At 41.2% G+C, this 27,025-nt stretch overlaps 1 protein-coding gene across 2 annotated transcripts in view; it reads left to right on the top strand.

The window, feature by feature from the left end:
* pgm1 (phosphoglucomutase 1) overlaps positions 1-27,025 on the top strand; it is a 63,515-nt gene that overhangs the window by 6,931 nt on the left and 29,559 nt on the right. The window contains exons 1-4 of one of the 2 annotated variants that reach the window (XM_080195628.1): positions 11,346-11,704; positions 17,959-18,121; positions 20,405-20,551; positions 21,636-21,761. In XM_080195628.1, coding sequence (XP_080051754.1) covers positions 11,447-11,704; positions 17,959-18,121; positions 20,405-20,551; positions 21,636-21,761 — 694 coding nt within the window. In that variant the 5' untranslated portion in view covers positions 11,346-11,446. Of the gene's footprint in view, positions 1-11,345; positions 11,705-17,958; positions 18,122-20,404; positions 20,552-21,635; positions 21,762-27,025 lie in introns of those variants that run through there. The other variant, XM_080195629.1, reaches the window with a different exon arrangement.

The following is a 27,025-nucleotide window of genomic DNA, read 5'->3' as shown; positions in this document are numbered from 1 at the left end:
CAACTACCGTTTTATTGCAATCTAGCTATGATATTTTTCAGGTAAACAATTAATGTAGAATGCAGAAAAAAGAAAGCGAGTTCTAAAATAGAGCTTAGACAACCCAACAGTTCAAGGAAATTCCAGACTCTTCTGTAAGTTTTTCATATATATGGAAACTAACATGTCAATAATAAAGCAACTCCAATATAGCGGTTATATTTTTAATAGTGTATTTGTCCTAAACTAGTGAAACAAGCACTCCTTGCAGAGTTCTAATTGAAATTTTAAACCTTTCAATTCTGCTTGTCCTGATTTTTCTCCCTCCATTTTTACTTGCAGTTTTCCTTCCAATGTAAAGCAGGACTACTCTCCACTATAGTACTGCAGGAATGTTATATTGTCAGATGTTATTTTTAGACAATATATTAAACCAGGGGCTCTTTGTGCCTGCCCAGTGGAAGACATCATAGCATTTTTGATGAAGCACATCAAGTTGATCCAATAATATGGCCAATATTATTGGATCAACCTCATCCAATATGACCTAAAAAAAAACTTAAATTGGTCATTCATCTCATTTGGTGTAAGATCTAAGCAATTATTTGAATATGAAATGCTTTGTGTTTCTTTGGGGGTGTGATGAGGTTCTATATAAATGCAAGCTTTTCTTTTTAATAACAATGTGAATTAAGTATCAATGTCAGCTTAGCCTGGTGGTAGTATTCTTGTCTCCACAAGCGTCTGTAATCAGAAGAATGTAGGATCAAGCCCAGCTCAAGGGAATGCGCAATCTAGGTTGAATAAGATGTAAAAGTAAGGACCTGGCCACCTACTGTGGTGACATGTGTGAACATGAGCAGGATAGATCTCCTACCATCCATTTTTCATTTATCACTTGCTTCATATCTATTGATATTGTACAGTAATAATTCATTAGCTGTAAAGCAATTTGGAACTCGAAATACGCTGTGCATTCTTTCTTTAAAGTGAAGGCCACAGTGATGCTATATGAAAAGATGATGAGAATTTCTGGCTGGAATGCGTTTCAATTACCTGGATGTTTAGAGCACTAATTCAAAGCAAATTCATTGTAAAATAGCATTATAATGTACTTTGTTTCTTTTAAATTAATTAAGGAAAAACTATTTCCAGTGGTAGATGGGTTGGTATCCAGAGGACACAGATTTCAAATAATTGGAGAGGCATCATGAGGAAACATTTTGCACACTATATTTTATTGTGATCTGAATGGACTGCCTGAAACAGATTCAGTAGCAACTTTCAAAACTTTTAGTGGGCGGCATGTTGGCACAGTGGTTGGCATGCTATTTCAGCTCCAGGGACCTGGGTTTGATTCCTAGCTTGGGTCACTGTCCATGTGGAGTTTGTAAATTCTCCCTGTGTCTACAGGGGTTTCCTCTGGGTGCTCTGGTTTCTTCACACAGTTCAAAGATGTGTGGGTTAGGTTGATTGGCCATGCTAAATTATCCCTTATTGTCTTGGGATGTGTAGGTTAGAGGGATTAGCAGGGTAAATGCTAATTGTGGGGTGGAATTGTTGTTGGTGCAGCCCCGATGGGCCAAATGGCCTCTTTCTGCATTGTACGGATTCTATAAATTTGATGGAGGGAAAATATTACAGGGCTATGGGGAAAGAGCAAGTGAATGGGATTAATTGGGTAGCTCTACCAAAGAGCTGGTATGACAAAATGGACTGAATGACCTCTCTATGCTCCACCATGCTGTGATTCCACAATTCAGTTTTAAAATCTGAGCAACTGTGGCTTTAAATCTCAAAGCTAGATGTTGAATATTGTTGAAAAAACCTGTACTGTTACGTAAAGAGAATAATTTAAAGGCAGCCATAGTTTGAATTGCATTGCATAGATGGAATGCAAACCTGTCTGGTGCATGTGAACATTTCATCAAATTAAATATTGTTTTCATTTGAACTGGGACTTACTGCATGGCTTTTATCAACCTCGAAAGCATGCAAGTGCCTGAAATCAGTTCTTAAACTACCAAGTTTTAATGAGGTGGGGAGTTTGACTTTTACAGGATTGTACCTCTAAGACTTCTATGCTCTTGGTTTTGATTTTAGGAAAAGACACACACCAGGGATTAGGTAGTGAGCATTCAATTTACAATGATATTTTCGCACACTGGGGCAACGTTTGCAAACTTTTCCAGTTGTGAAATCCTCGTCAATGCATCTGGAATCCCAAACATTCTCATTATGTCAACACCCGTTTTTTGCCATGAAATAGGTGCGAATACAGAAATCAAACATAAATAAGTCTTTTCTACTATATCTATGCATATGTTACCAATGAAATGTTATTTTACTTGTCACCCTGTCATCTTCAGTATGAGGAGTGATGCTGCTGCCTTTGAGCACACATCTGCTTGATGTCAGGTAATATTGAAGAGCTGGATTCTCATTTCAAGTATAGCATTCAGTCTGCTCCTGGTTATTGCTTTTATAGCTATGTATCGGAGAAACCATGTTCACACAAAGATGTTGAGCAAAAGGAAGGAGCTCATGACCTGCTCTCTTTTGCCATATTAGGATACTTGTGCATTAAGCTGCTCCAAAAAGTCATCAATGGCAGTGCGCTGATGCTTTGCTTTAGTGTGGAGTCAGAAGTTCTGACAAACAGGCTGTCATAATTGTGCACTGCTATTGATGCAAATGGGTTGTGAACCCACATATTGTGCTCATCTGGTGGAGGGAAGAATTCCAAAAAAGAAGAGTGCAAGTCACACAGGTGCTGTAATGTCGCTGAAAATGTCCTTGTCGGGGCAGAATTAATTTTGGTGAGAAAGTTAATCAGTGTGGGAAACCAGTTGAAGGTCTTATTTTCTAAGCATGAATTCCAGAAGCACAATTTTGTAAACAGCAATGAAATCTGATCTCTTGCAGTGAAGATGGTAATATCCTTGCCTTGTAGTGGCAGGTTCACATCATTTAGCCTTGTAAAATATCTGTAAGATATGTAAGTCACAAAAGCCACGAAGCATTTGTCAACAACTCCAAAAATTGATCTGATCTCTGCAAAACACCAAGGCTTCATGACAAATCTCAGTCTCACAAGAACTTTGCCTCACCACAGCCACCTGGTGGACAAAAGGTCTGAATGCCAGAGGTGAAGTGAGAGGGACTGCCTTTAACACCACAGCAGCATTTGACAGAGTATGGCATCAAGGAGTCCTAGCAAAATGAGTCAATGGGAATTTGGATTCTGCTGATTGGAGTCATACCTGGTACAAAGGAAAATAGTTATGGTGATTGGCGGTCAATCATTCCAGCTCCAGGATATCACTGCAGGTGCTCCTCGGGATAGTGTCCAAGGTCATCTTAAGCCGCTTCATCATAAGGTCAGAATGTATGTTCGCTGAATGTTCGATTATCATTTGTGACTCGTTAGAAACTGAAGCAGTTTATGTCCAAATGCAGCAAGGCCTGGACAATGTCTAGGCTTGGGCTGACGTTTGTGCCACACAAGTGCCAAGCAATGACTATCTCCAACAAGACAGGATCTAACTATTGCCCCTTGACATTCAATGGCATTACTATCAGTGAATCTCCCACTATCAACATCCTGGGGTTTTAATCACCAGAAATTGAACTGATTAGTCATAAATACTGGGGCTACAAGAGCAGGTCAAAAGCTAAGAATCCTGCACTAAGTAAATCATGTCCTGACTCCCCAAAACATGCCTGCCATCTACAAGACTCAAGTCAGAGCACGATGAAATACTTTCCATTTGTCTATGTGAGTGTAGCTTCAACAAAACTTGAAGCTTGACACCATCCAGGACAAAAGTCTGCTTGATTGCTACCCCTTCTACGAGCTTTCAATCCCTCCACCATCAATGAACAATGGCAGCTGTGTGTACCAGCTACAAGGCGAACTGCAGGAATTCACCAAGGTTCCTTTGGCAGCACCTTCCAAACCCACAACTGTGATTAACTAGAAGGATTATCGAGGAGCAGTGGATAAGTGGGAACACCGCCACCTGAAGGTTCCCTCCAAGTCACTCATCATCCTGACTTGCAAACATATTTGCGTACCTTCACTGCTACTGGGTCAGAATTCTGGAACTCTCTCCCTAACAGCACTGTGGGTGTACCTCACCTTGGTGACTGCAGTAGTTAAGAAGGCAGCTCACCATCTCCTTCGGGCAATTAGTGATGGACAATTCATGCTGGTCTAGCAGACATTCCATCAATAAATTTATTAAAAAAAGCAGCACTTTGTGCTTGCTGTCCTTTTTTTGCACAGAATTTTGAAGTCTTGATTTCAGTGGACAGGTTCAATGCTGTTGATAACTTGCACCGCTCCATCCAGCACATTTTTAGAGGTGCAGGCATCTTCTTATTAGTGAGTTCATGTCGAAGGAGGACAGAGTGACTGCTCGTGCCCTGTGGTGCCACAGCTTTTATCCATGCTGCAACACCTGACCATTGTCCTGGCACCATCAGTGCACATGTCAACGTACTTCTCCCAACTAATTCCATGAAGTTGTTGATGTAGTTTTCACCAGTGGTGTTGCTCTGCAGAGGTTCAGATAGCAGCAAGACCTCCACAGTAATGTCCCCAAAGGTATAGCAATATAAGTAACACATACAAGCAATATTGCGACAAGTCCGTGGACTTATTTACCTGCACTGATTATTCTTCACAACATTTAAGACAAGAAACAAGCTGATCCATGATGTCATCAGTAAGATTATGAATACAGCAAATGACAGCATTGTTGGAGAACTGTAGCTAGCACCTCAATCTTTCTACCTGTAGGCTCATCTAGCATGCACAGGAAGGCAATGGTGTAATGGTATTCTCGCTGGACTACTAATCTAGAGACTGAGAATAATGTTCTGGGGATCCCACCATGACTGATGGTGAAATTTGATTTGAAATCTGGGCTGGAGTTCTCCAATGTCATACATCTCATCATCGCTGCCACCCAAAACAGAGAACATGGCCGTCAACCAAATCTCCATTCACGGTACTAGGACTGAAGAATCCAGCCGTGGATGGCCCTGGAATTAAAGGTCTAATGATCACAAATCCATTATGAATCAGATGGATTTTTACAATGCTCTTTAGGGAAGGGAGTCTGCCATCTTTACCTGGTCTGGCTACATGGGACTTCAGATTCACGGCAATGTGGTTTCTCTTGGGAGGAATAGGGTGGAATTGCAGTTGGGCAATAAATACTGGCCCATCCAGTGAAAATTTTATGAAGTTACAGTGTCTTTGCTGCAGGTTTTATCACTTTTCACCAAGCACGATGCAGTAACTTGCTGTGTAGGGCACCTCAGCTCCATTCTCATTATTTATCTTGACAGGTCCTACCGTCAAGCACTTAACTGCACATCAGTAAATGAAGCTTTCATTTGGAAAAAAAAGTCCTTATTTTTTATAATTGGAATGACTTGTTTCCTAATGTCTTTGGAGTTTGGCTGGTACCTTTTGAACTGTTGAATAATATTTTGTAGTGCAACACACTGTGCTTCACAGTGTGTTGCACTACAGTATATCTTGATCTCCAGTGCGTATGAGGCCAAAAGACAAATGGCTTTCATCGTAGCTACGTTTCTTATTTCCTGCCACTATCAGTTGGTGTGGGCGGTGGGCACACCAAGATTGCTCTACAATGATTAACTGAAGTTGTCCAATTTCATCACTTGCTTTCTGCTTGTTTGAGTAGCTCTTCTTTAGCCACCAAGCCATTGAGTAGCATGCCTAGATTAACATTAGTGAGTGATAAGATAATATCAAGTACAATTAAGCACGAAGAACCTGTGACCTCTGGATTTTGAAGAGGCACACAGTCACAATTTGTTGAGAAGTTATGTTAAGTTGTACGGGACATTGGTGAGGCTGCACCTGGAGTATTGTGTTCAGTTTTGGTTGCTTTGCTATAGGAAAGATGTTATTAAACTGGAGGGAGTGCAGAAGAGATTTACAAGGATGTTGCCAGGATTCAAGGGACTTTAGTTATAGGGAGAGAGTGGACTTTTTTCTTTGGAGCATGGGAAACTAAGGGGTGCTCTTAGAGGTGATTAAGATCATGAGGCATGGATAGGGTGAATGCATGATCTGGAGATGCCGGTGTTGGATTTGAGTAAGCACAGTATGAAGTCTCTCAACAGGTTAAAGCCCAACAGGTTTACTTGGCAGTATTAGCTTTTGGAGTCTCAAGCTCCTTCATCAGGTGAGTGAGGATTTGTGTTCACAAACAGGGCCTATAAAGACACAAATTTACAAGGTAATGGTTGGAATGCGAGTCTTTACAGGTAATCAAGTCTTAAAGGTACAGACAATGTGAGTGGAGAGAGGGCCAAGCACAGGTTAAAGAGATGTGTATTGCCTCCAACCAGGACAGTTAGTGAGCTTTTGCAAGCCCAAGCAAGCCATGGGGGTTACAGATAATGTGAAATGAATCCCAGATCCTGGTTGAGGCTGTCCTTATGTGTGCAGAACTTGGCCATCAGTTCCTGCTCAGCGATTCTGTGTTGTTGTGTGTCGTGAAGGCCACCTTGCCCAAAGATCAGAGGCTGAATGACCGTGAATGCTGAAGTGTTCCCTGACAGGAAGGGAACACTCCTGCCTGGTGATTGTCGAATCTTGCCCTAGTATTTACTGATCTTGGGTAACGCAGAATCGCTGAGCAAAAACTGATAGCCAAGTTCCGCACACATGAGGACGGTCTCTACTGGGATCTTGGGTTCACGTGACTGTGTAACCCCCCCCCATGACTTGTCTGGGCTTGCAAAATCTCACTTACTGTCCTGGCTGGAGACAACACACATCTTTTAACCTGTGCTTAACCCTCTCTCCACTCACAATGTCTGTACCTTTTAAGACTTGATTACCTGTAAAGACTCGCATTCCAACCATTATCTTGTAAATTTAGTTTGTGTCTTTATATGTCCTGTTTGTGAACACAAGTCCTCATTTACCTGATGATGGAGTTTGAGACTTTGAAAGCTAGTGCTGCCAAATAAACCTGTTGGACTTTAACCTGGTGTTGTGAGACTTCTTAGAGTGAATGCGGTCTTTTTCCCAGGTTTGAGGAATCGAAAACTAGAAGGATAAACAGAGATAATAGAAAGAAAATAGATAATAGAAAAAAACAAAGATAATAGGCTGGCTGCAAGTAGGTCCTTAGGATCCGATGGGATGCATCTTTGAATGCTGAGGGAAGTAAAGCTGGAAACTGTGGAGATTCTCTTTGGTATATCTTGTTACTTGGTAAAGAGAGATGTATAGTGCCCACTTAGTACCCTAACCATGCCCTCTTTTTTGGTCCCTAAATCCCCCAACCTTCATTTCATTACCTTGCCCTAGTTATATTTATAGATTTCTCATTGATTGCAATCTGTGTGAAGTAGGGGTGTGGGTGCTTAACAGAGCGTCCCACTTGAAGCTGTGTAGCATATTCTGTAAGAAGACTCACAACACCAGATTAAAGTCCAAAGGTTTATTTGGTAGCACAAGCCACAAGCTTTGGGAGCCCCCTCATCAGGTGAGTGGGATGAAGGGGCAGTGCTCCTAAAGCTAGTGGCTTGTGCTACCAAATAAATCTGTTGGACTTTAACCTGGTGTTGTGAGACTTCTTACTGTGCTTACCCCAGTCCAACGCCGGCATCTCCACATTATTAGCATATTCTGACCATGTGTGGATTCTCCAAGTAGTTGGTTTTAGTTGGGAAACGATATGAATTTTGCAGAGATAAACATTGTAAAATCTAGACCGTTACATACATGCTTCATTCACTGAATTGAACAGGCACCCTGGTGAATAGAACATAGAACATTACAGCGCGGAACAGGCCCTTCGGCCCACAATGTTGCGCCGACCAGTCTTATTTTTAAAAAAAAACATTGACCCACTAATCTAAACCAATCCCTTTTCGTCCATAAACCTATCCACCAATCTCTTAAACGCCCCCAAACTAGGCGCATTTACAACTGCAGCAGGCAGGGCATTCCAGTCCCTCACCACCCTCTGGGTAAAGAACCTGCCCCTGACATCCGTCCTATAACTACCCCCCCTTAATTTAAAGCCATGCCCCCTCGTGCTAGATTTCTCCATCCGAGGAAACAGGCTATCACCATCCACCCTATCTAAACCTCTAATCATCTTATATGTTTCTATAAGATCCCCTCTTAGCCGCCTTCTTTCCAGTGAAAACAACCCCAAATCCCTCAGTCTCTCCTCATAGGACCTCCCCTGCATACCAGGCAACATCCTGGTAAACCTCCTCTGCACCCTCTCCAAAGCCTCCACATCCTTTCTGTAATGTGGGGACCAGAACTGCACACAGTACTCCAAGTGCGGCCGCACCAGAGTTGTGTACAGTTGCAACATGACGCTGCGACTCCTAAATTCAATCCCCCTACCAATAAACGCCAAGACACCGTACGCCTTCTTAACAACCTTATCTACTTGATTCCCAACTTTCAGGGATCTATGTACACATACACCTAGATCCCTCTGCTCCTCCACTCTATTCAAAGTCCTCCCGTTAGCCCTATACTCAACACATCTGTTATTCCTACCGAAATGGATTACCTCACACTTCTCCGCATTAAACTCCATCCGCCACCTCGCGGCCCAGCTCTGCAACCTGTCCAAGTCACCCTGCAAACTTCGACACCCTTCCTCACAATCTACCACACCTCCGACTTTGGTGTCATCAGCAAACTTACTAATCCACCCAACTATACCCTCATCCAGATCATTAATAAAGATTACAAACAGCAGTGGCCCCAAAACAGATCCCTGAGGCACACCACTCGTAACCGAACTCCATGATGAATAATTACCATCAACCACCACCCTCTGTCTCCTATCTGCTAACCAATTCCTGATCCAAGTACCTAAATTACCACCAATCCCATACATCTGCATTTTCTGCAGAAGCATACCATGGTGAACCTTATCAAACGCCTTACTAAAATCCATATATACCACATCTACTGCCTTACCCCTATCCACCTCTTTGGTCACCTTCTCAAAGAACTCAATAAGGTTAGTAAGGCACAACCTTCCCGCTACAAAACCATGCTGACTATCTCTAATCAATTCATTACTCTCCAAATAACTATAAATCCTATCCCTAATAATTCTTTCTAAAACCTTGCCCACTACAGAAGTAAGACTCACTGGTCTGTAATTCCCAGGGAAGTCTCTGCTCCCCTTCTTAAACAATGGGACAACATTCGCTGTCCTCCAATCTTCCGGTACTATACCAGAGACCAACGACGACCTGAAGATCAGAGCCAGTGGCTCTGCAATCACCTCTCTTGCCTCCCATAGAATCCTAGGGTAAATCCCGTCTGGACCAGGGGACTTATCTATTTTCAACCCATCTAGAATATCCAACACATCCTCTGTATCAACTACAATACTTTCTATTTTACACCCCTTCACCCCAGTGACCTCCTCAGCTACATTCATATCGTCCTGCGTGAACACCGAAGAGAAATAATGGTTCAATGCCTCTCCAATCTCTTCCGGTTCCACACCCAACTTCCCCCTACTGTCTGTAACTGGCCCTAATCTTGCCCTAACCAACCTTCTGTTCTTGACATACCTATAGAACGCCTTAGGATTCTCCTTAATCCTATCAGCCAAAGTCATCTCATGCCCTCCTCTAGCCCTTCTTAACTCCCTCTTCAACTCCCTCCTAGCCAATCTAAAGCTTTCTACTGCACTACCCGAGCCCTCAAGCCTCATCCGAACATAAGCCTCCTTCTTCTTCCTAACCAACAAATCAACTTTTTTTGGGGTATCCAATTACCTGAAAGTTGACATTCTTTACATGGGCATGCAAATAAGATTTTGTCTTTACTGAATTTGTTTTAAAGGATTTACTTCAGTCAACTCATAAGAATAATGTTTAGACTTGCTAAAATGGGGTTTCAGTTATAAGCATTTGTTGTAATTGTCTGGGTCAGGGGATTGTGAGGTGAAATAGATAAGCCATGGAACCATTAACAGTTAGAAAGTGGACCACATGTTGCATCGCAAAATATTTGAGCTAACCACGGGAGAGGAATGTGAGGTTAATTGTGTCCTCTGATGCTAATTCTCTAAATAGCACACCAGCAGTAACTTGTGGATTAATGTTTCCGGTTACAATTGTGTATTGAACAGTATACCTCTTGCAAACGGAAACCTTGACAACTTCTGCAAGAAGGTGGTTCTCCGAAGTGACGAAGTAATAAAACCAGTTGTTGTATCAGTGCAGCTGGGGCATTAGAAAGAAGCATTGGATAGATTCATCAGCGTCCAATATTAAAAATAATTGTGCTTAATCAGAACTTGTGAATTCTCTCCGGCATTTAACTGTCCGTATGCACAGAAGAAGCACTCCTTAACACTGCAGATATCCAGTGTCTGTCAGGGGGCGTGGGAAATTTAAAGAATAGACGTAAGATTTCATCTCTCTTGATATTTTATGCAGATGGTTAGGTTTAAAAGTTGGTCGTAAAGCGAAAATAACCCTGAAACCAAGGTTAAAGACGAGTGCAGCATGAAATTCAATTATCGTTTTAAAAATAGGGGGCGTCAGTAGTTTTAAAAAAAAGGAGCCTGATTCTGAAAAACACTTGTTTTTTTGATACTAGGTGCAAATGTATCAGTCGCCGGAATAGTAGTGTATCCAATCCAATGGAAGTTGTTTGTTTGCTGTGTAAATTATCCATGTTCTTTAAATGTTTACGGACTGCATAGTCATTTTGTTCTCGCTTATTTTGCGTGCAGTGTCGTGTTCAAACTGCAGTAAACCAGAGACGCTATCAGAACTGTCGCCACTTACCATGCCTATCGTACTGTTGGAGACATTCAAGTCCTCAAATCCAGGCTGTCTATTTTGCACGTTACTATACCCAGTTCTCTCCTGTGGAGCCGGTTCGGATTCCCTGCTCCTTTGGCTCTGGGTCTCAGTTGAGAAGACCAAACCTTTCTTGGTGGGATGGTGCCGAGTTGGTGACGTGTTTTCACAGTTCCCCATCCATTAGATCAATCTGTCAACAGAAAGCGGCAAGCGAGAGAGCCGTCTGGGGAGCCCATCAATCTAATGGGAGAATTGGAAGAAAATTCGCTCCCAACTGATTAGTGGAACAATGATTTTTCCCCCCCCCCCGGGGTTGATTTATAGCGGTCTAGTTCTTCTTTTCGGTCTGACTCCTTGACAGTGATCTTTTGGAACAAGTGTGGCATCGCTTCTTCGATTACAGAAAGTGCTGTATCTGTTCGAGGGAGCTATTTCTGGGCGCTGCTTTTCTCTTTCTGAACATCTGAATCTCTCGGCAGCGTTAATTCGGACCTTCACTGACCCATTTCGCCGGAGAATTTTTCAGAAGAAATTTTCTACTTTTCCTGTCCACCGTTCATTCCTTTGCTCGGACAGCGTTTTATGATTCACAGACGTGTATCTGGGTATGGATGGGAGTCCTTTGCCTGTAGTGACTGTGCTTACAGCTCCGTATGATGCTCAGAAACCGGGAACTAGCGGGCTCCGGAAGAAAACCAATGTTTTTCAGACCAAGCCGCGATACCTTCAGAACTTCGTTCAGTGCATCTTTTTTTCCATTGACCTAAGGGATCGCCAGGGGTCTACTGTGGTGGTCGGAGGCGATGGGCGGTACTACAATAAGGCTGCCATAGAAATCATAGTTCAGATGGCTGCTGCCAATGGGGTATGTTGCCACTGGTGCATTATCAACTAACACGAGAGTATTTACCATCATGATGTAGTTTGGCGAGTTGCACAGATTCAGTGGGCATTTCCACGGTGCAAGACAGTGTAAAGTTTTGCTTTATTCTTTCATGGGATGTGAGCACCTGGCTGGGTTAGCATGAATTGTCCATCCCCAGTTCCCTTTGAAAAGGTGATGCACTGATTTATTTGTTAACTATTGGGATACAGTGAAAAGTTTTTTTTTGTGAGCTACTACAGACAAGACATACCTTTCATAGAGTACATAGAGGAGTAGGATAGGTGCAGAATATGGTGCTGCAATTACTGATAGATTGTAGAGAAAGATCAGCTTTATGTGTGATAGGAAGACCATTGAAAAGTTTGATGGCGGCAGGGAAGAATCTGCTCGTCCCTGTTTTTGAGTCCGTTTGTATGTGTTGTCAGACTTCAGTATCTTTTTCCCGCTGGAAGAAGGTGGAAGAGCTTATGTCCGGAATGTATAGGATCCTTGATTAAGCTGGCTGCTTTCCCATTGCAGCAGGAAGTGTAGATGGAATCAGTGGACGGGAGGCTGGTTTGCGTGATGGACTGGGTTACGTTCATAGCCCTTTGTAGTTTCTTGCAATCTTGGTCAGCGCAGGAGCCATACCAAGCTGTGGTGCAACTGGAAAGGACGCTTTCTGTGGTGTTTTAAAGTGTCACAAATAGACTTACATTAACACTGCAGTGCACCTACTGTGAAAATTGCCATACTCTGGGGTGTATCTGTAGAAATTGGTGAGAGTCGTCATGGATGTGCCAAACTTCCTTAGCCTTTTAAGAAAATGGAGAGCTTTCTTAACTGTAGTGTCGGCATGGAGGGATCAGGACAGATTGTTGGTGATCTGAACACCACCTAGAAACCTGAAGCTGTCCACCGTCTCCATTTCATCATTTTTTTGATGTAGACAGGGGCATGTCCTGCATTATGTTAGCTCAAGTCGATAACTATTTCCTTTGTTTTCCTGATATTGAGGGAGAGATTATTGTCATCGCACCATTTCACTAGATTCTCTATCTCTTTCCTGTACTCCGTCTCGTCATTGTTTGAGATCCAACACACTACAGTAATGTTATCAGCAAACTTAAGAATGGAGTTGGAGGGGAATTTGGCTGCGCAATCGTAAGTGTAAAAGGAGTATAGTAAGGGGCTGGTAAACTGTCTTCTTGAAGCACTGCTGTTTAGATATGGCCACAGTGCTGTTAGTAGGAGGAGTTCCAGGATTTTGACTCAGCCTGTGGTGCAAATGTTACTTGCCACTTATCAGCCCAAGCCTGAATGTTGCTTTGCTGCATGCAGGCAAAATGCTTCAATACCTGAGGAATTGCAGATGGTACAATCTTGGCTGTACCATCATCAGCCAATATCCCCACTTCTGTTATTTTTGACCCGGGAAGTACATTTTCTTTGGCATGTGGTAAAGGTACTTCTACGGGGTGGGGGTGAAGAGGGAAATGATAGGTCTTTCAGAAGAACAGGGACATGGGATAATTGACCTCCTACTGTGTTGTAAAATTCTATGCCAGTACAACATTTAGAGCTTAATGAGGCTGGAATGTTGTCAAAAAGTGCAAATAATATTTGACCAAGTTATCTAAATTTTATATTTTGATTTGAGCACCGAGTGGAGAAGTTGCTCCTAATATATTTGGTACCCAGATCAAAGTTGTCTGTATGTATGCAGACGTTACTGAGAGAGAAAAATATTCAAATGGAGGAACATCTGAATTTTAATAGCTAATTCTTGATTGGTGTCAGCCTTGTCACTTTCAATTGGTGCTGAAAGTTGCAGTACATGTTGCTCTGGGTTAAGTTTTTGCAAAGGTGAAGGTGGAATAAGAATCCAGTTGGTTTAGGAGACAATAGCCATGCATCCAGTAACCAGTGATTATCAACTGCACCAATCTGCATGATTTTACGGTGTCAGGAATTTTTCGTTTTCACATTCTATGAAAAAGGCAATTACATTCCCATGATGGATTGTCGGATCACAATGCCACATAAAATTAAAACAATCTGATTTTATTCAATTGCAATTGGTCTTTTTTATTTAAGAAAGATGTTTCCCTATGTAGAGGTGTATAAAATTATGAAGGGCATAGATAGGGTGAACAGTGGGAAACTTTTTCCCAGGTCAGAGGTGATGAACACAAGGGGTCACAAGTTCAAGGTGAGGGGGACAAGGTTCAACACAGATGTCGGGGAACGTATTTTACACAGAGTGGTGGGGGCCTGGAATGCACTGCCAAGCAAGGTGGTAGGGGCGAACACACTAGGATCATTTTAAGACTTAGCCACATGAACAGACTGGGAATAGAGGGATACAAACGAATGGTCTAGTTGGGCACGTGAGCGGCGCAGGCTTGGAGGGCCGAAGGGCCTGTTCCTGTGTTGTTTTGTTCTTTGTATATTGAATGTTTTTTATGTTAAATTGAAGGATGTTATTGCTGGGAAACCAAACATTTTCCTATTTTGTGCACCAATTATCACCATCAAACAAGGAAAATACACTGAGAAAGCTTCTATTTTATCTTTCACATACTGTTGTACAGAAAAATAAATGTGCAATAGACACTAATTCATTCCTCTATTGCTTTCTGCAACCTTACTTGTCTCCCTTTTCTTTGATTATTCTATGGTTTGTTGTGTTCTACCCTCTTGTTCTTAAATTGCAAGCATATAATCCCACGTGCTTTTTTTTCTTCAATCCCTACTTTATTGAAATTAAGATTCATTACTTTTAAGTCATTTTTTTCCAGAACCTTCAATCTGAGGAACATTTCTTTTCCTTTCTCTTTTGAATCTTAGTTTTAAAACAGAACCTAGTTTGCAGTCAGCTATTTGTCATCCTCTGTTTTTTATACCTTGACTTTTTTCCTTCCTACTATTATTTACATAAGAACACAAATGGAAGAAGGAATGGGTCATATGGCCATTGAGCCTACCCTGCCATTCAGTAAGATCATGGCTGAATTTCTACATTGTTTCCATTTTTCATGCCCTATCACAAATTCCTTGGTTCCCTTAGTGCCCCAAAATATCTCAGTCTTCAACTTGAATATACTCATCATGAACATTCACAGCCCTCTATGTTAGAGAATTTCAAAGAATCATGATGCTGTTTTCTCTTCCTCTCAATTCTTAATGACTAGCCACTATCCTGAGACCATGCTCCCTAGTTTTAGACTGTCCAGCCAGGGAAAACAGCTTCTCAAAATCTACCGTGTCAAGGCCTTTTAATTAGGTCACCCTTAATATCTTCTAAACTCCAGAGACTACTGGCTCATTCTCAATCTCTCCTGAAGAGACAACTCTCCCATCCAATAATCAATCTAGAAGACCTTTTCTTGTATTTCTTTGAAGGCAAATATATTCTTCCTCAGATAAGGAGATCAAAACTGTACGCAGTACTTCCTAGTTGGAATGATAGTGATCACACTAAAGTCCCACTTAAGCAAAACTTACTCTTATACTTCAAAGCCTTTGCAGTGAGGCTAAAATACAATTTACTTAATTGTATTATGCATGTTAACCTTGTAGTTTGATTACAAGCTCATGTCCCGTTCTCCTGCACCACCTCCCCCACCCCGCGCCACACAACAACAAACTCCTTGAGTACTAAAATCTGCTGGCTCCTCATTTTTTTAAAAAATACTTTGCTTTTTCTTTTGCCTACCAAAGTGGATCATTTTACACTTGTCCGTTTTAAATATTATTTGTCACCATCTTTTCCATTTACCTAACTAGTGAATTACTCTTTGTAACCTCTTTATGTTCTCTTTTTTAAATCTCTATGCATTCTCTTTGCAATCTCTATGTTCTGTTCACAATTTAGTTAGCTTTGTCTGGTCAAATGACTGAGTGTGATGTAGGTAAGTGCAATTAGCTGACACTTGAGCACAAATTACAGTTCCACTATTTACACCTCACCATGTCGAAATGACCTTTTTATTTCAAATTACTCCTTCCTGCTCATTAACTAATTCTCAATCCACACTGATATGTTACACCAACTCAGAAGCGCCCTAATCATGTTTAACAATTATTGTGTTACATACCTCCTGAAAATCCAGATGTACCATATCTACTGATTTTTTTTTCTTATCTACCTTGCTATTTACACCTCAAAAGAAGTTTTGCCTTTTGAAAAATGTTAATAAGATGCTAGTAATTTCCCTATTCCTAATGCCAAGCCAGCTGATGTTATGATTCCCCGTTTTCTCTCTTCCTCCTTTCTTTAAAGATGAATAACTATATTTCCACCAATGTTAGTATCAGCAAATGATTCATTGGAAGTGAACCCTAATGACATGAAAGAATATATTGTCTGATGGTTTCTTAATGATTCCTTTGAGTTGACAGGATAGAATTTGACTTACTCTAACAACATAAATTCATGTTGTGTCATGTCACTTCATGTTGCAGTTGTTATAAAGCAAAGAATCTTTCAACTCAACTTGAACAATATACTGGAGCTCTGCTGCAAATCTAATAGTAATCATACAATTCTTGTCTTCCTGCAAAGTCCTCTTGTTGCCTATTTCCTGACTCTCCTTCAGTTATGCCTCATTAGACTGTTTCATGGCTTCCATTCAGCTTTCTTAGCTGCATCTTCAGGGCTGGCATTATGACACAGCAGACCGCCACCACCTGAGGCCAATTAAAGTCTGGCCTTTCTCTTTTTCCCTAGTTCCCTGCAGCCTAGGTGATGAATCTCTTCCTTTAGGCATCCTTCCAAATATGACTAAGCTCAAAATTTCCTTCTTGTATGAACTGAACTCTACCCTAGCAGTTCCAACCACTAGAGTAGGCAATAAACATAGATAAATTAAATTTTGACCAAGAACTGGAACTACCTTGAGTTTATTAAGCACTTGCTTCATCTTTGTAGAAGTGTTTATTGTAATTTGTTTTCCTGTCACAGCTGAAATCCAATTTTATTCTGAGGACAGGTTGCTTAAGTTGCAAAACCTGTGTTTAAAAAAATGAACAAGAGCTGTATATCTAGTTTATGTGATCTCAGTGCTAGGAATTCCTTTCTTAATCCACCAATCCCCTCTCCTCTAACCCAACCCACCCAATCCGTGCTCCCCCCCCCCCCCCCCACCCCCCCTCAATCCACATTAAATGCCCTGTTCCTGCTAACTTTCGTCACAACTGCTCTTACTTTTTTTTACACCACCCACCTTAAGCACTGTACATCCCCAATTCACTCTTGCCAGCTTCATCCTCATACCCAGAGTCTTTGTCTTTTCTCTCCATTTGTGACTTATACCCAACAAAAGCTCTGTGGCTGCCTTTTCCACTGTGGTGGCTTGCAGGGGCCCTCTGCTTCAACTGATGGTACCCTGCATCTCCCTTCTAGGAAGGAAAATTAAACTTTTCTCTACCACCTCAAATTTCACATTTCAGACAATGAGTTTGGAAGTGCTCCAATAAAAATTGAATAATTTAATCACTGTTAGTGGTCCAGATAAAATATTTTATTACAGGGGATGAAAGAGCATAACTTCTGTCTCATTTTGATTAATGCCCCAAAAAAATCCATTAATGGTGTATAAAATCCTTTAAGACCTTTTGCCAAAAAAGGTCAGTCAGAATTCTTTTCTGTTAAATCAGTTTTCAAGTGTATTTATTTTGAATATATACAAATTCCACGAAACATTCTTTGATTTCACTAATTGTAGCATTCAAAGTTGCTGTTGAATTATCAATTAATAGAAATGACTAAGATACATACTGAAACTGTATTGCAGTTACTTGCTAATGGCTTGAAGGGCATCATTACTTTTACTGACCCTGACCATAAGGGTTTGAGATAATCTTGAATTAATTTCTTATAGACACAGATATATAACATAAAATGGCTTGTAATTTCCAATAAATTTGCAGTCCTAAGGAAGATCACATGTAGCATCAAAGGTGTGGGTACAAGAGGTGTCCCCCTGGTGTAGTAAGTGTCCCTGTTCTGAGGTTGGAGCTGAGCCATATTATTGGTGCAGCATTGAGGAAAATTCACTTTGCACTAACTCCTGCCACTGCACTAACCCAACCTTATGATGCTGATGCTGAATGAGAAAAATGTTTTATTCCTCAGTACTGGTTTTCTTCAACTTTTGAAAGGATAGATTAGATTTCACTTCAAAATATGGTTAAAGCATTTTAAATGAATAATGCCACTCTTTTCAAGATATTTAACATTCTTTTAACAGATTGGACGCTTAGTAATTGGGCAAAATGGAATTCTCTCAACTCCAGCTGTATCCTGTATCATCAGAAAAATCAAAGCAATTGGAGGAATTATTTTGACAGCAAGCCACAATCCTGGTGGACCTGATGGAGATTTTGGGATCAAGTACAATATTTCCAGTGGAGGTGGGTAATTCACAAATAGTTGTAGAAATGGTTGTTAATTACCTCAGGTTTTTCAAGCCAATACTGTGATGCTCAAGCATATTGGATATTTTTTAGAATAGGTCAAAGGTAGTAACTACATCAGTATTATTTTATTTCAGACAGAACTGGAAATGTTCATTGGTCACAGTTCACTCCCAGTTACTTTCCTTGTTTCCATGATACAACATTCCAGCCAGGTTAAGAGTCACTATCATGCCATAACACCTGTCTGCCAGGTAGTTTCAATGAGCTTTTGCATTTGTAAAAGTTAAATATTTGGAAGATGGTTCGCGCAAAATGGAATGAAATTCAGAGAGTACAACACAAGAGAAAAATACTTACCATAAAAAACGGCTGGGGAAGTATTCGTTAAGAATTTCTCTCTTTCCGAAGATCAGTGCCCATTTTATAAATCTGTTTTGTAGTCTTGTGATCTACTATTTTCTAATTCTGGCAAAGAAAGAATATTTGAATAGAGTACAGAGGTTGCTTCAAATGGATTACTTTTAGATTGAGGGACATTGGCTTTCTTCCCAAACTGGGGTATTGATCCCAGCTTAATTGCTAAGATTCTGAGGTATCAGTACAGGTAGGATGCTGCCCCTGCTCAGCTCATTAACACCACCTAATGTAAAATATGAGTGGGTCAGAGATTAGAAACACCCGAGCTGCGATAGATAGAGCCTCAAAATCTTAGCAATCAAGCTGAGGGTCAGCACTCCAGTTTGGGAAGGAAGTCAATGTCTCTCAATGTAAAAGTCTTCTCTCTTTGTAAAGTGGATGTTCTTCACGATTTTAACAAACAGCACCCCCCCCCCCCAAAAAAAATACATCCTGTTTTATCAAATAAGTATACAGCACAGAAGGAGGCAGCACAGCCCAAATAAGCTGAGCTGTCTTTGAAAGAACTATAATTGGTTCCAACTCCTTGCTTTTTGATCCAAAAAGGTCCAAGCGCTGGACTTAGTTGCATGTGGTTAAACCTGGAAAAGTTGTATTTGGCACTTTTTGTTTGTTCTAAAGTTTGCAGTAAAAACACATTTTCTGCATCACAAACTGTCCCAGTTTGTACCATTTGTGGGCAATTAAAATTATATTGGTGTAGAACATCTTTTGTGTACCATTGCTGCTGCAACCATCATAAGGCCTTACACTCTGAGTAAATAATGAATTACAAAAATCTTGATTTCTCTGGTCTTTGTTGATTTTTGATTTAATTTTTAATCTCATATCTCCATATAGAATCATTTACTAACAATATTCCTTCAGATAGGTTTTGTAATTTAGTTATGTCTTAGAATGCTATTTCTACTGTTATCTGAGATAAAGTTTTCAGTGGTTTCTCTCGAAATCCATAATACGACAATGAATATTAATTTTGATGCCATTGGTGCACATCATAATTGAACTTTCAGTGCAGGAGGAAATTCTTTGGTTCATTTGTGCCTGTTCTAGCTCCACATCAGAACGACCTACTTTAATTAGATGCTAAATTTCTTGGCTTGTCTCAGTTTGTCATTTTCGTCACTGGATCCAATGGCTGAAGTCCCATTGTGGATGTGAACAATCAATTTAGGCCAGAGATTTCCAAGCCTTTGTCCAAACATGCAAAAAGATCTGAACTCGAGGTGAAATGCAAGTGGCTGCCCTTGATACTATTAACATTAACAAGTAACATTTGACTGAGTGTGGCATCAAGGAGCCCGAGCAAAATTGAAACCAGTGGAATAGAGGGGAATCTTTCCATTGGGTTGGAGTCATACCTAGCAAAAAGGAAAATGATTGTGGCTGTTGGAGATCAATATTGATGGGTCTGATTTTACCATTGTGTTGCACCCGTGGTAAAGTCAGGTGTGAGGCCATTAACGAGATCCGCGTACGTGCAGATGGTCACTTTCCCGAGACCCAGGAATGGCTGTGATCCGATTCATGTTCAAAACGGGTGCAACGATGATCTAAATGCATTTGCATGCATTTCAATTAAATTAATGAATTGCCTGCCCAACTTTATTAGCATTTCCCCCTTTAACACCGTGTTCACCAATCCGGAATCACGGCGAAATTTATCATGCTAAATAAAAGTCTGGTTTGGGTGCTCCAGCTGTTGAAGAGGCAAGTTCAGAGCTTCCAATGGATTTCTGAAAGTAGATTTCCACGTCGTATCTGATTTGCACCCAGATTCAGCACTTTGAATCAAAATGGTAAAATCGGGCCTGATGTATTTTTTGTGCAATATCATGGGGCATGCCTTGTCTTTTGTAGGTCCGGCACCTGAGGCTGTCACAGAGAAGATTTTTCAGCTCAGCAAAACTATTGAAGAATATGCTATCTGTCCAGATCTGAAAGTTGATCTAACTACAATTGGAAAACAGCAGTTTGACTTAGAGAACAAATTCAAACCATTTACAGGTAATTAGTTAGCCACTTCAAACTATTGACCTAAACTAAAATATTTTTTGTGTACCATCTTTTGAGGATATTGCATTTCTCATTAAATCTCTTCATTGTTGAGTTTTCCACTAGCTCGCTGTCCTGCCCATTGAATGTTAGAACAGCTCCTATCTAGCCAGTATGACAAATGCAACAGAAAACACCTGTGATCAGTTAACTCCATGCAAACTAGAAATGAAACTTTGATTTTCCATGCTTTAGTACTTATGGGTGGGGCATCTAGCTGTCAGCGTAGCTATAAACTGTATCCCACCATAAGACTCCTTCTCCCACAGTGCTTTGAAAGGGCACGGACTCCTTTTTTATTTAATACACGAGCTTGTCTTATAGTCAGGTACACGCTGTCCTTCAATTTGTAGGAAGTGTGTTTGAATCCAGCCCAGACTGAGAGAAAAGTCATTCTCCTCATTCTGAAGGTAAAATGAGTTTCATTAGATTTATTTTAATGCATGTGAGGGAGGTCATTCACCAAACTAACTTATCTTTCCTCCGGAACCTATGATTCCTTTTGTCACTCTACTCTTTCCCCACATGCAATAAATGCATTTAATTGTGCCTTGGATGATTCAAGAAATATTGTCTCCATTACATTTAAATGGCAACATCTCGGGCATTAATCTCAATTGTGTACAAAGCTACTATCTGAATTTGAATCATGAACTTGAATTTCACTGTTGTTGAATCTTTTTATATCTTTCTGCATCTTGTAAAACCCAATAAGGCCCCTTCCTACTGACCTCATTTCATAGATGAGGTGTGTCAACATTTTTCTTAACTCTGATGCAAAGAATCAACTTGTCCGTCTCTGTAGTGTTTCCAACTATTGACTGGTGGGTTGCACCTTTACCTTCATGTTTTCCTTTGGAGGTTCAGGGCAGATTCCTGTATTTTTCTGTTTAATGCAACTTTTGCAAAGCTTATTGGTCCTTGGCTCAAGGTATTGGCTTAAATTCAGCTGCTTTTGAGTTTCTGGTGTTTAAGCAGTTGGCTCCATTAAAACTGCCAACTCAGTACATATAAACATTGTGTAATTATTTTCCAGTGGAGATTGTGGATTCAGTGGAGGCCTACACTACCATGCTACGGAACATCTTCGACTTTAGTGCCTTGAAGGAGCTACTTTCTGGTCCAAATCAGTTGAAGATCAGATTGGATGCCATGCATGGCGGTATGAACTTCAATTTGGCAACTAGTAGTGTTAACATTTTTATATTCTGGACAAGATTATTTTAATAAAAACTAAATATCAAAGATGCATCCTCTTCCAGAAAAAATGTTTAGCAAACTTTTTAAGTGGATGAGATGAGCTAACTGAGCCACAATTTACTTAAATCACATTTTCAGTGTATAATAATGCATTTCGTTTGTTGAATTATTTTCAAATCTGTAAAAATGTCTTGCCAAATGCTTGTTGTGAAAATAGTGCCCTTTAATTGTCGGAAAGTTCAAATGGAAAGGAGTCAGTGTTGTGGGTGGGGTGCCAATCAAGTGGGCTTGGATGGTGTTGAGCTTCTCGAGTGTTGCTGGAGCTGCACTCATCCATACAAGTGGAGAATATTCCATCAGGCTCCTGCCTTGTGTCGCACAGCCTGATTTGGGAAGTCAGGAGGAATACCAATCCATTTCCTCAGGAAAAGTTTTAATTTTTAATTCTTCATCGCTTTAGATTATTTTATGTATTGTTACATTTTTACTTTAAACAGAACGTTCAGATGATGACCTTATTACCAAATCTATTTAAATTTAGAATTGAAAAAAGAATTTGATCCTTGTGGGTTTAGTGTGACTGACAGTATTTCATGAGTCTTTAAAGACGTGCATTCCAACCGTTATTTTGCAATTGTGTCTCTTCCTATACGTATGGTGCTTGTGAACGTAACTGTGCACTCATCTGAGGAAGGAACTATGCACCAAAAGCTTGTGATTCCAAATAAACCTCTTGGACTTTATTCTGGTGTTGTGAGACCTCTTACTATGCCCACCCCAGTCCAACGCCAACATCTCCACATCAAAATTATGAAGGAGTTGCTTAGAGTACTATGATTTGGGGTATTGCCTTCTGCCTGGGCAGAGGGGGTTCCTTTTGTTGTCTGTTCCCTTCCTTCTCTTCCTCCACCTATTAATGTGCCTGCTCACCATATAGTTGATGGCAACAGCAGGACCCTCATGATGGTAAGATTGTGCAGTGTTATGAATCTTGACATCTACTTCATATACAGCAGAGCTCTTCCAGAGACTCTAAACAGCAGAACCATTCTTTCAGCATGACAGTGATCTGCTCCATTCGCATTTTGTATGACAGCATGATATCCATTGTGTGCATGCTGCACACGTACTGTTGAAGGAGCTTTACATCAGGTGGGTATCACATGTGCTGCAACCAGACCACTGCACCAGATATGCCTTCCATGAGCATCATGACCCATGTTATCAACAGATAGCCCATGTTGCCCAGTAGCTACCCTTTGGATGCTGTGGTGGCTCAAATGCAGCTAGCATGCAAACTGTTATCTGATACTGCAAGGATTTGGAGCGTTAACCTGAATGATTTACTGCCTATACAACTATAGAAAGGTCTAACCACTTACAGGACATAGTAACTGCCAGAAAGAGATAATTTAGGAGCTAACCTACAGATCGTTAATATTCTTTAAATAGTGCTGGTGAGTCACTGCTGAAAGGGACTCCACCTTCTGTTGAATGTGTGAACAACTGTGCAAGGGTAACAGCAACATTAGTTAGAGAACTATGCTCCAAAATGGCATCACAAGTACCAAATCATTATTGCATGCTGTTTGACGTTGTGATCTACCTGGCTTGTATGCTTGTAAGACATTCACTGCATGCACATTAATGCCTTTACCAATATAGACACGCACACAAGTCACCCCTACTGGCCTGTGTGTATGGCATGGTTGATGTTTTGAGGCTTTAAGAACACCCTGTAATGCCTGAGAAAATGGGCGTTAATGCATAATCTCTCCCCTCACTAAGATGAGTATTCCACATGTTACAGGAGGAGCCTAATACGCCAGGTGATTGTCACGCGTCCTGCATGCTGCAGCAGAGCCGTCCCGTTAATTGCAGGTTCATGCACTTTAAGCACTCCACAGCTAGGTTTTGTGCTGAGTGTTAGTATTAATCTTCATTGTATAAACTGTTAAATTACAATTAAAATTTACCAAACTGTTCCATATTCACTGCACCACCAGAAATTCTAGTTACTCCCATTTCCATCCATATAACCACACAAAAATAATTGCTGAAAGAATTCGAAAGTGGAAAACACATTTTTTAAATGTGAGATTAAATGTATGCGAACAAGACATTCATGAGCTGTGTTCTAAACTGTTAGTACCAAGAGGTAGTTGTTCATCATTTCTATGATGCAGTCAGTTCTAATATAAAAGCTCTATGCCAGTGGATCAGTGGATCCTTCATCAAGATGGAGTTGCTGACTCTAAGTGTGCCCTTCCCATTTTTGATTCCCAAAATGCCCACTCAGCTCTTTCAAGCTTTTGACCACAGTAATATTAACTGATGACAGCTGCTGAAAGTGGGTGTCATGTTATTAAGTGCTGCTAAATGTGTGAAGAATGCTGAATGGGAATATAACTGCTCTAAACATGATGACAAATATCTCTGATCCACCGAAGAATGAACAGGATTGGTGAAGCACTGCTAATTACATGTGCCTTCAGTTAAGAATGTTGCGTTGTTCGCGCTTTGATAAAATATTAATTCATTTTAAAAATGCATTGTATTTTTAATGTAGAATTTTATTTCTACCTTCTCTTTTTCTTTGCTCCCACTCCACTTGAAAATCATTGACTAATAAATTTGATAAGTTTTAAAAGGCATAAAGCCTTAAAGCATTTAAAAGGCATAAAGTGATGGATTTGCATGCTGAGGGCTGAGCCATTTTTGGCTTTGGGCCTCACTTTAAATGTAGCTGGCACCATGCAGGTACCCAATGGGGACCCTGTTATAACTCACTGGTTAGCGAGGGTGGAAAATGGCACTTTCTGTCCTGAGTTGGCTGATAAGTTGGGTTATGGTGGGGAAGACAATATGACAGGCAGTGGGGCCAGCAGGGATTTTCTTTGTTTCAGGAGAGCATTCTGCTTTTCTTAGGCCCACAGGAATTGAAAATGATGTCTTTTTTTTCAGCTGTCTTCAGCAGTTCCTTTATTGATTGCTTGGTCATTGGGTTTGGTACTTGGGATGCCAGGTGTAAAATGTTCAGTTCTGTCCATTTCTACCTGAATTTGGTATTCATTTATTCTCTAGCTGGCTGTATATTTAAGGAGTATATCACTTGTTTCAGAGAGATGTCCTGGATACTTAAAAGACACTGAAAGCAATATGGCTTCAGGCACACTTCCAGGACAGTTCAGGTGCAGCAATTCACAGGGCAGAAACTGGAGATTTAACATTCTGTACACTGATATGCGAGATGCATTTCTCTCCTCCTGACTTAAGATTGCAGGATAATTACAATGGATAATGTCAGTTTGACAAGGTACCTCACAAGAGGTTATTGCAGAAAGTCAGGGGGCATGGAGTTGGGGGCAGGGTGTTAGTGTGGATAGAGGACTGGTTGTCAAATAGGAGGCAGAGAGTGGGGGTCAATGGGTGCTATTCGGATTGGCGGATGGTGACTAGTGGAGTGCCCCAGGGGTCGGTGCTGGGGCCTCAGCTATTTACCATTTATATAGATGATCTGGAGGAGGGAACCGAGTGTAGGGTGTCGAAATTTGCTGATGACACCAAAATTGGTGGAAAGGCAAATTGTGCGGAGGGTGGGGAGAGTCTACAGAAGGATCTAGATAGGCTGGGTGAATGGGCCAGGAACTGGCAAATGGAATTTAATGTTGGCAAGTGCGAGGTGGTCCACTTTGGTAGGAATAATGGTAGGAAGGATTATTACTTACGTGGAGAAAAACTGCAGCAGGCGACGGTGCAGAGGGACCTAGGGGTCCTTGTCCATGAGTCGCAAAAACCCAGCTTGCAGGTGGTCAGGAAGGCGAATGGGATGCTGGCCTTCATCGTGAGGGGGATTGAATATAAAAGTAGGGAGGTCTTGCTGCGGCTGTATAGGGCATTGGTGAGGCCGCAGCTGGAGTACTGTGTGCCGTTTTGGGCGCCGTACTTACGCAAGGATATTTTGGCCTTGGAGGGAGTGCAGAGGAGGTTTACTAGGCTGATGCCGGAGTTGAGGGGGTTGAGCTATGAGGAGAGGCTGAATAGATTAGGCTTGTACTCGTTAGAGTTTAGAAGAATGAGGGGAGATCTCATTGAGACATACAAGATGATGAATGGGATGGATAGGATAGAGGTGGAGAGACTCTTCCTGCTCAGAAAGGATAGTAGGACTAGGGGGCATAACCTCAAGATAAAGGGGGGGCGGTTTAGAATGGAGTTGAGGAGGAACTTCTTCACTCAAAGGGTGGTGAATCTCTGGAATTCTCTGCCCGTTGAAGTGGTGGAGGCTGCCTCGCTAAATATTTTTAAGGCGGGTTGATGGGTTTTTGATGAGAGAGGGGATTAAGGGTTAAGGGGAGAGGGCGGGAATGTGGAACTGAGCCACGACAGATCAGCCATGATCTTATTGAATGGCGGGGCAGGCTCGAAGGGCTAGTTGGCCTACTCCTGCTCCTATTTCTTATGTTCAGTCAACCTATTCAGGAAGACCCTAAACTTCCTTTTGTGTGGCATGGCAGCACAGTGGTTAGCACTGCTGCCTCACAGAGGGTCCTGGGTTCAATTCCAGTCTCTGGTGACTGTGTGGAGTTTGCACGTTCTCCCTGTGTCAGCATGGTTTCCTCTAGATGCTCCAGTTTCCTCCTGTATTCCAAAGATGCGCAGGTTAGGTTAATTGGCCATACTAAATTGTCCCTTAGTGGCAGGGGGACTAGCAGGGTAAATACGTGGGTGTACAGGGATAGGGCTTGGGCGGGATTGTTATCAGTGCTGAATGGGCTGAATGGTCCCCTTCTGCACTGTAGGAATTTTATGTTTCCTCATTGCAACATGCAACTTAATCGAGGCTGCTCACTGCACCATATCTAAGAGTCCATTCTACAGATCATTCTTCTGTGAAACATTGTCTAATATTAGTCTCAAATTTATCCTCGGTTTATATTTGTGTTCCCTTGTTTTCCTCTTGCGGCTTAATTTATAAAGTAAAAAGCTTTATTTTCCCAATCCTTCGACATCTTCAATTTTGAATTGGGACTGAAAAACTGAAAGTGGGTCTGAGTCACTGAGATACAGGCACAGAGTAACCAGCTCCTTTCTGCTCAATGTTTATTTATGGATCCAAGCAATAAGATTTAATTGGGATGGTATCAAAACTGGACCAATCTAACTGCCTGTTCTCTGGGTTGAATTATCGCTCCGAGGGCTGTAAACAGAGCTCAGAACATGAGG

The sequence above is a fragment of the Carcharhinus amblyrhynchos genome, chromosome 9, assembly GCF_965287045.1.
Source record: "Carcharhinus amblyrhynchos chromosome 9, sCarAmb.v2.hapA, whole genome shotgun sequence".
NCBI classification, from domain to species: Eukaryota; Metazoa; Chordata; class Chondrichthyes; order Carcharhiniformes; family Carcharhinidae; genus Carcharhinus; species Carcharhinus amblyrhynchos.
This window is presented reverse-complemented; position numbering and strand designations above follow the sequence as displayed.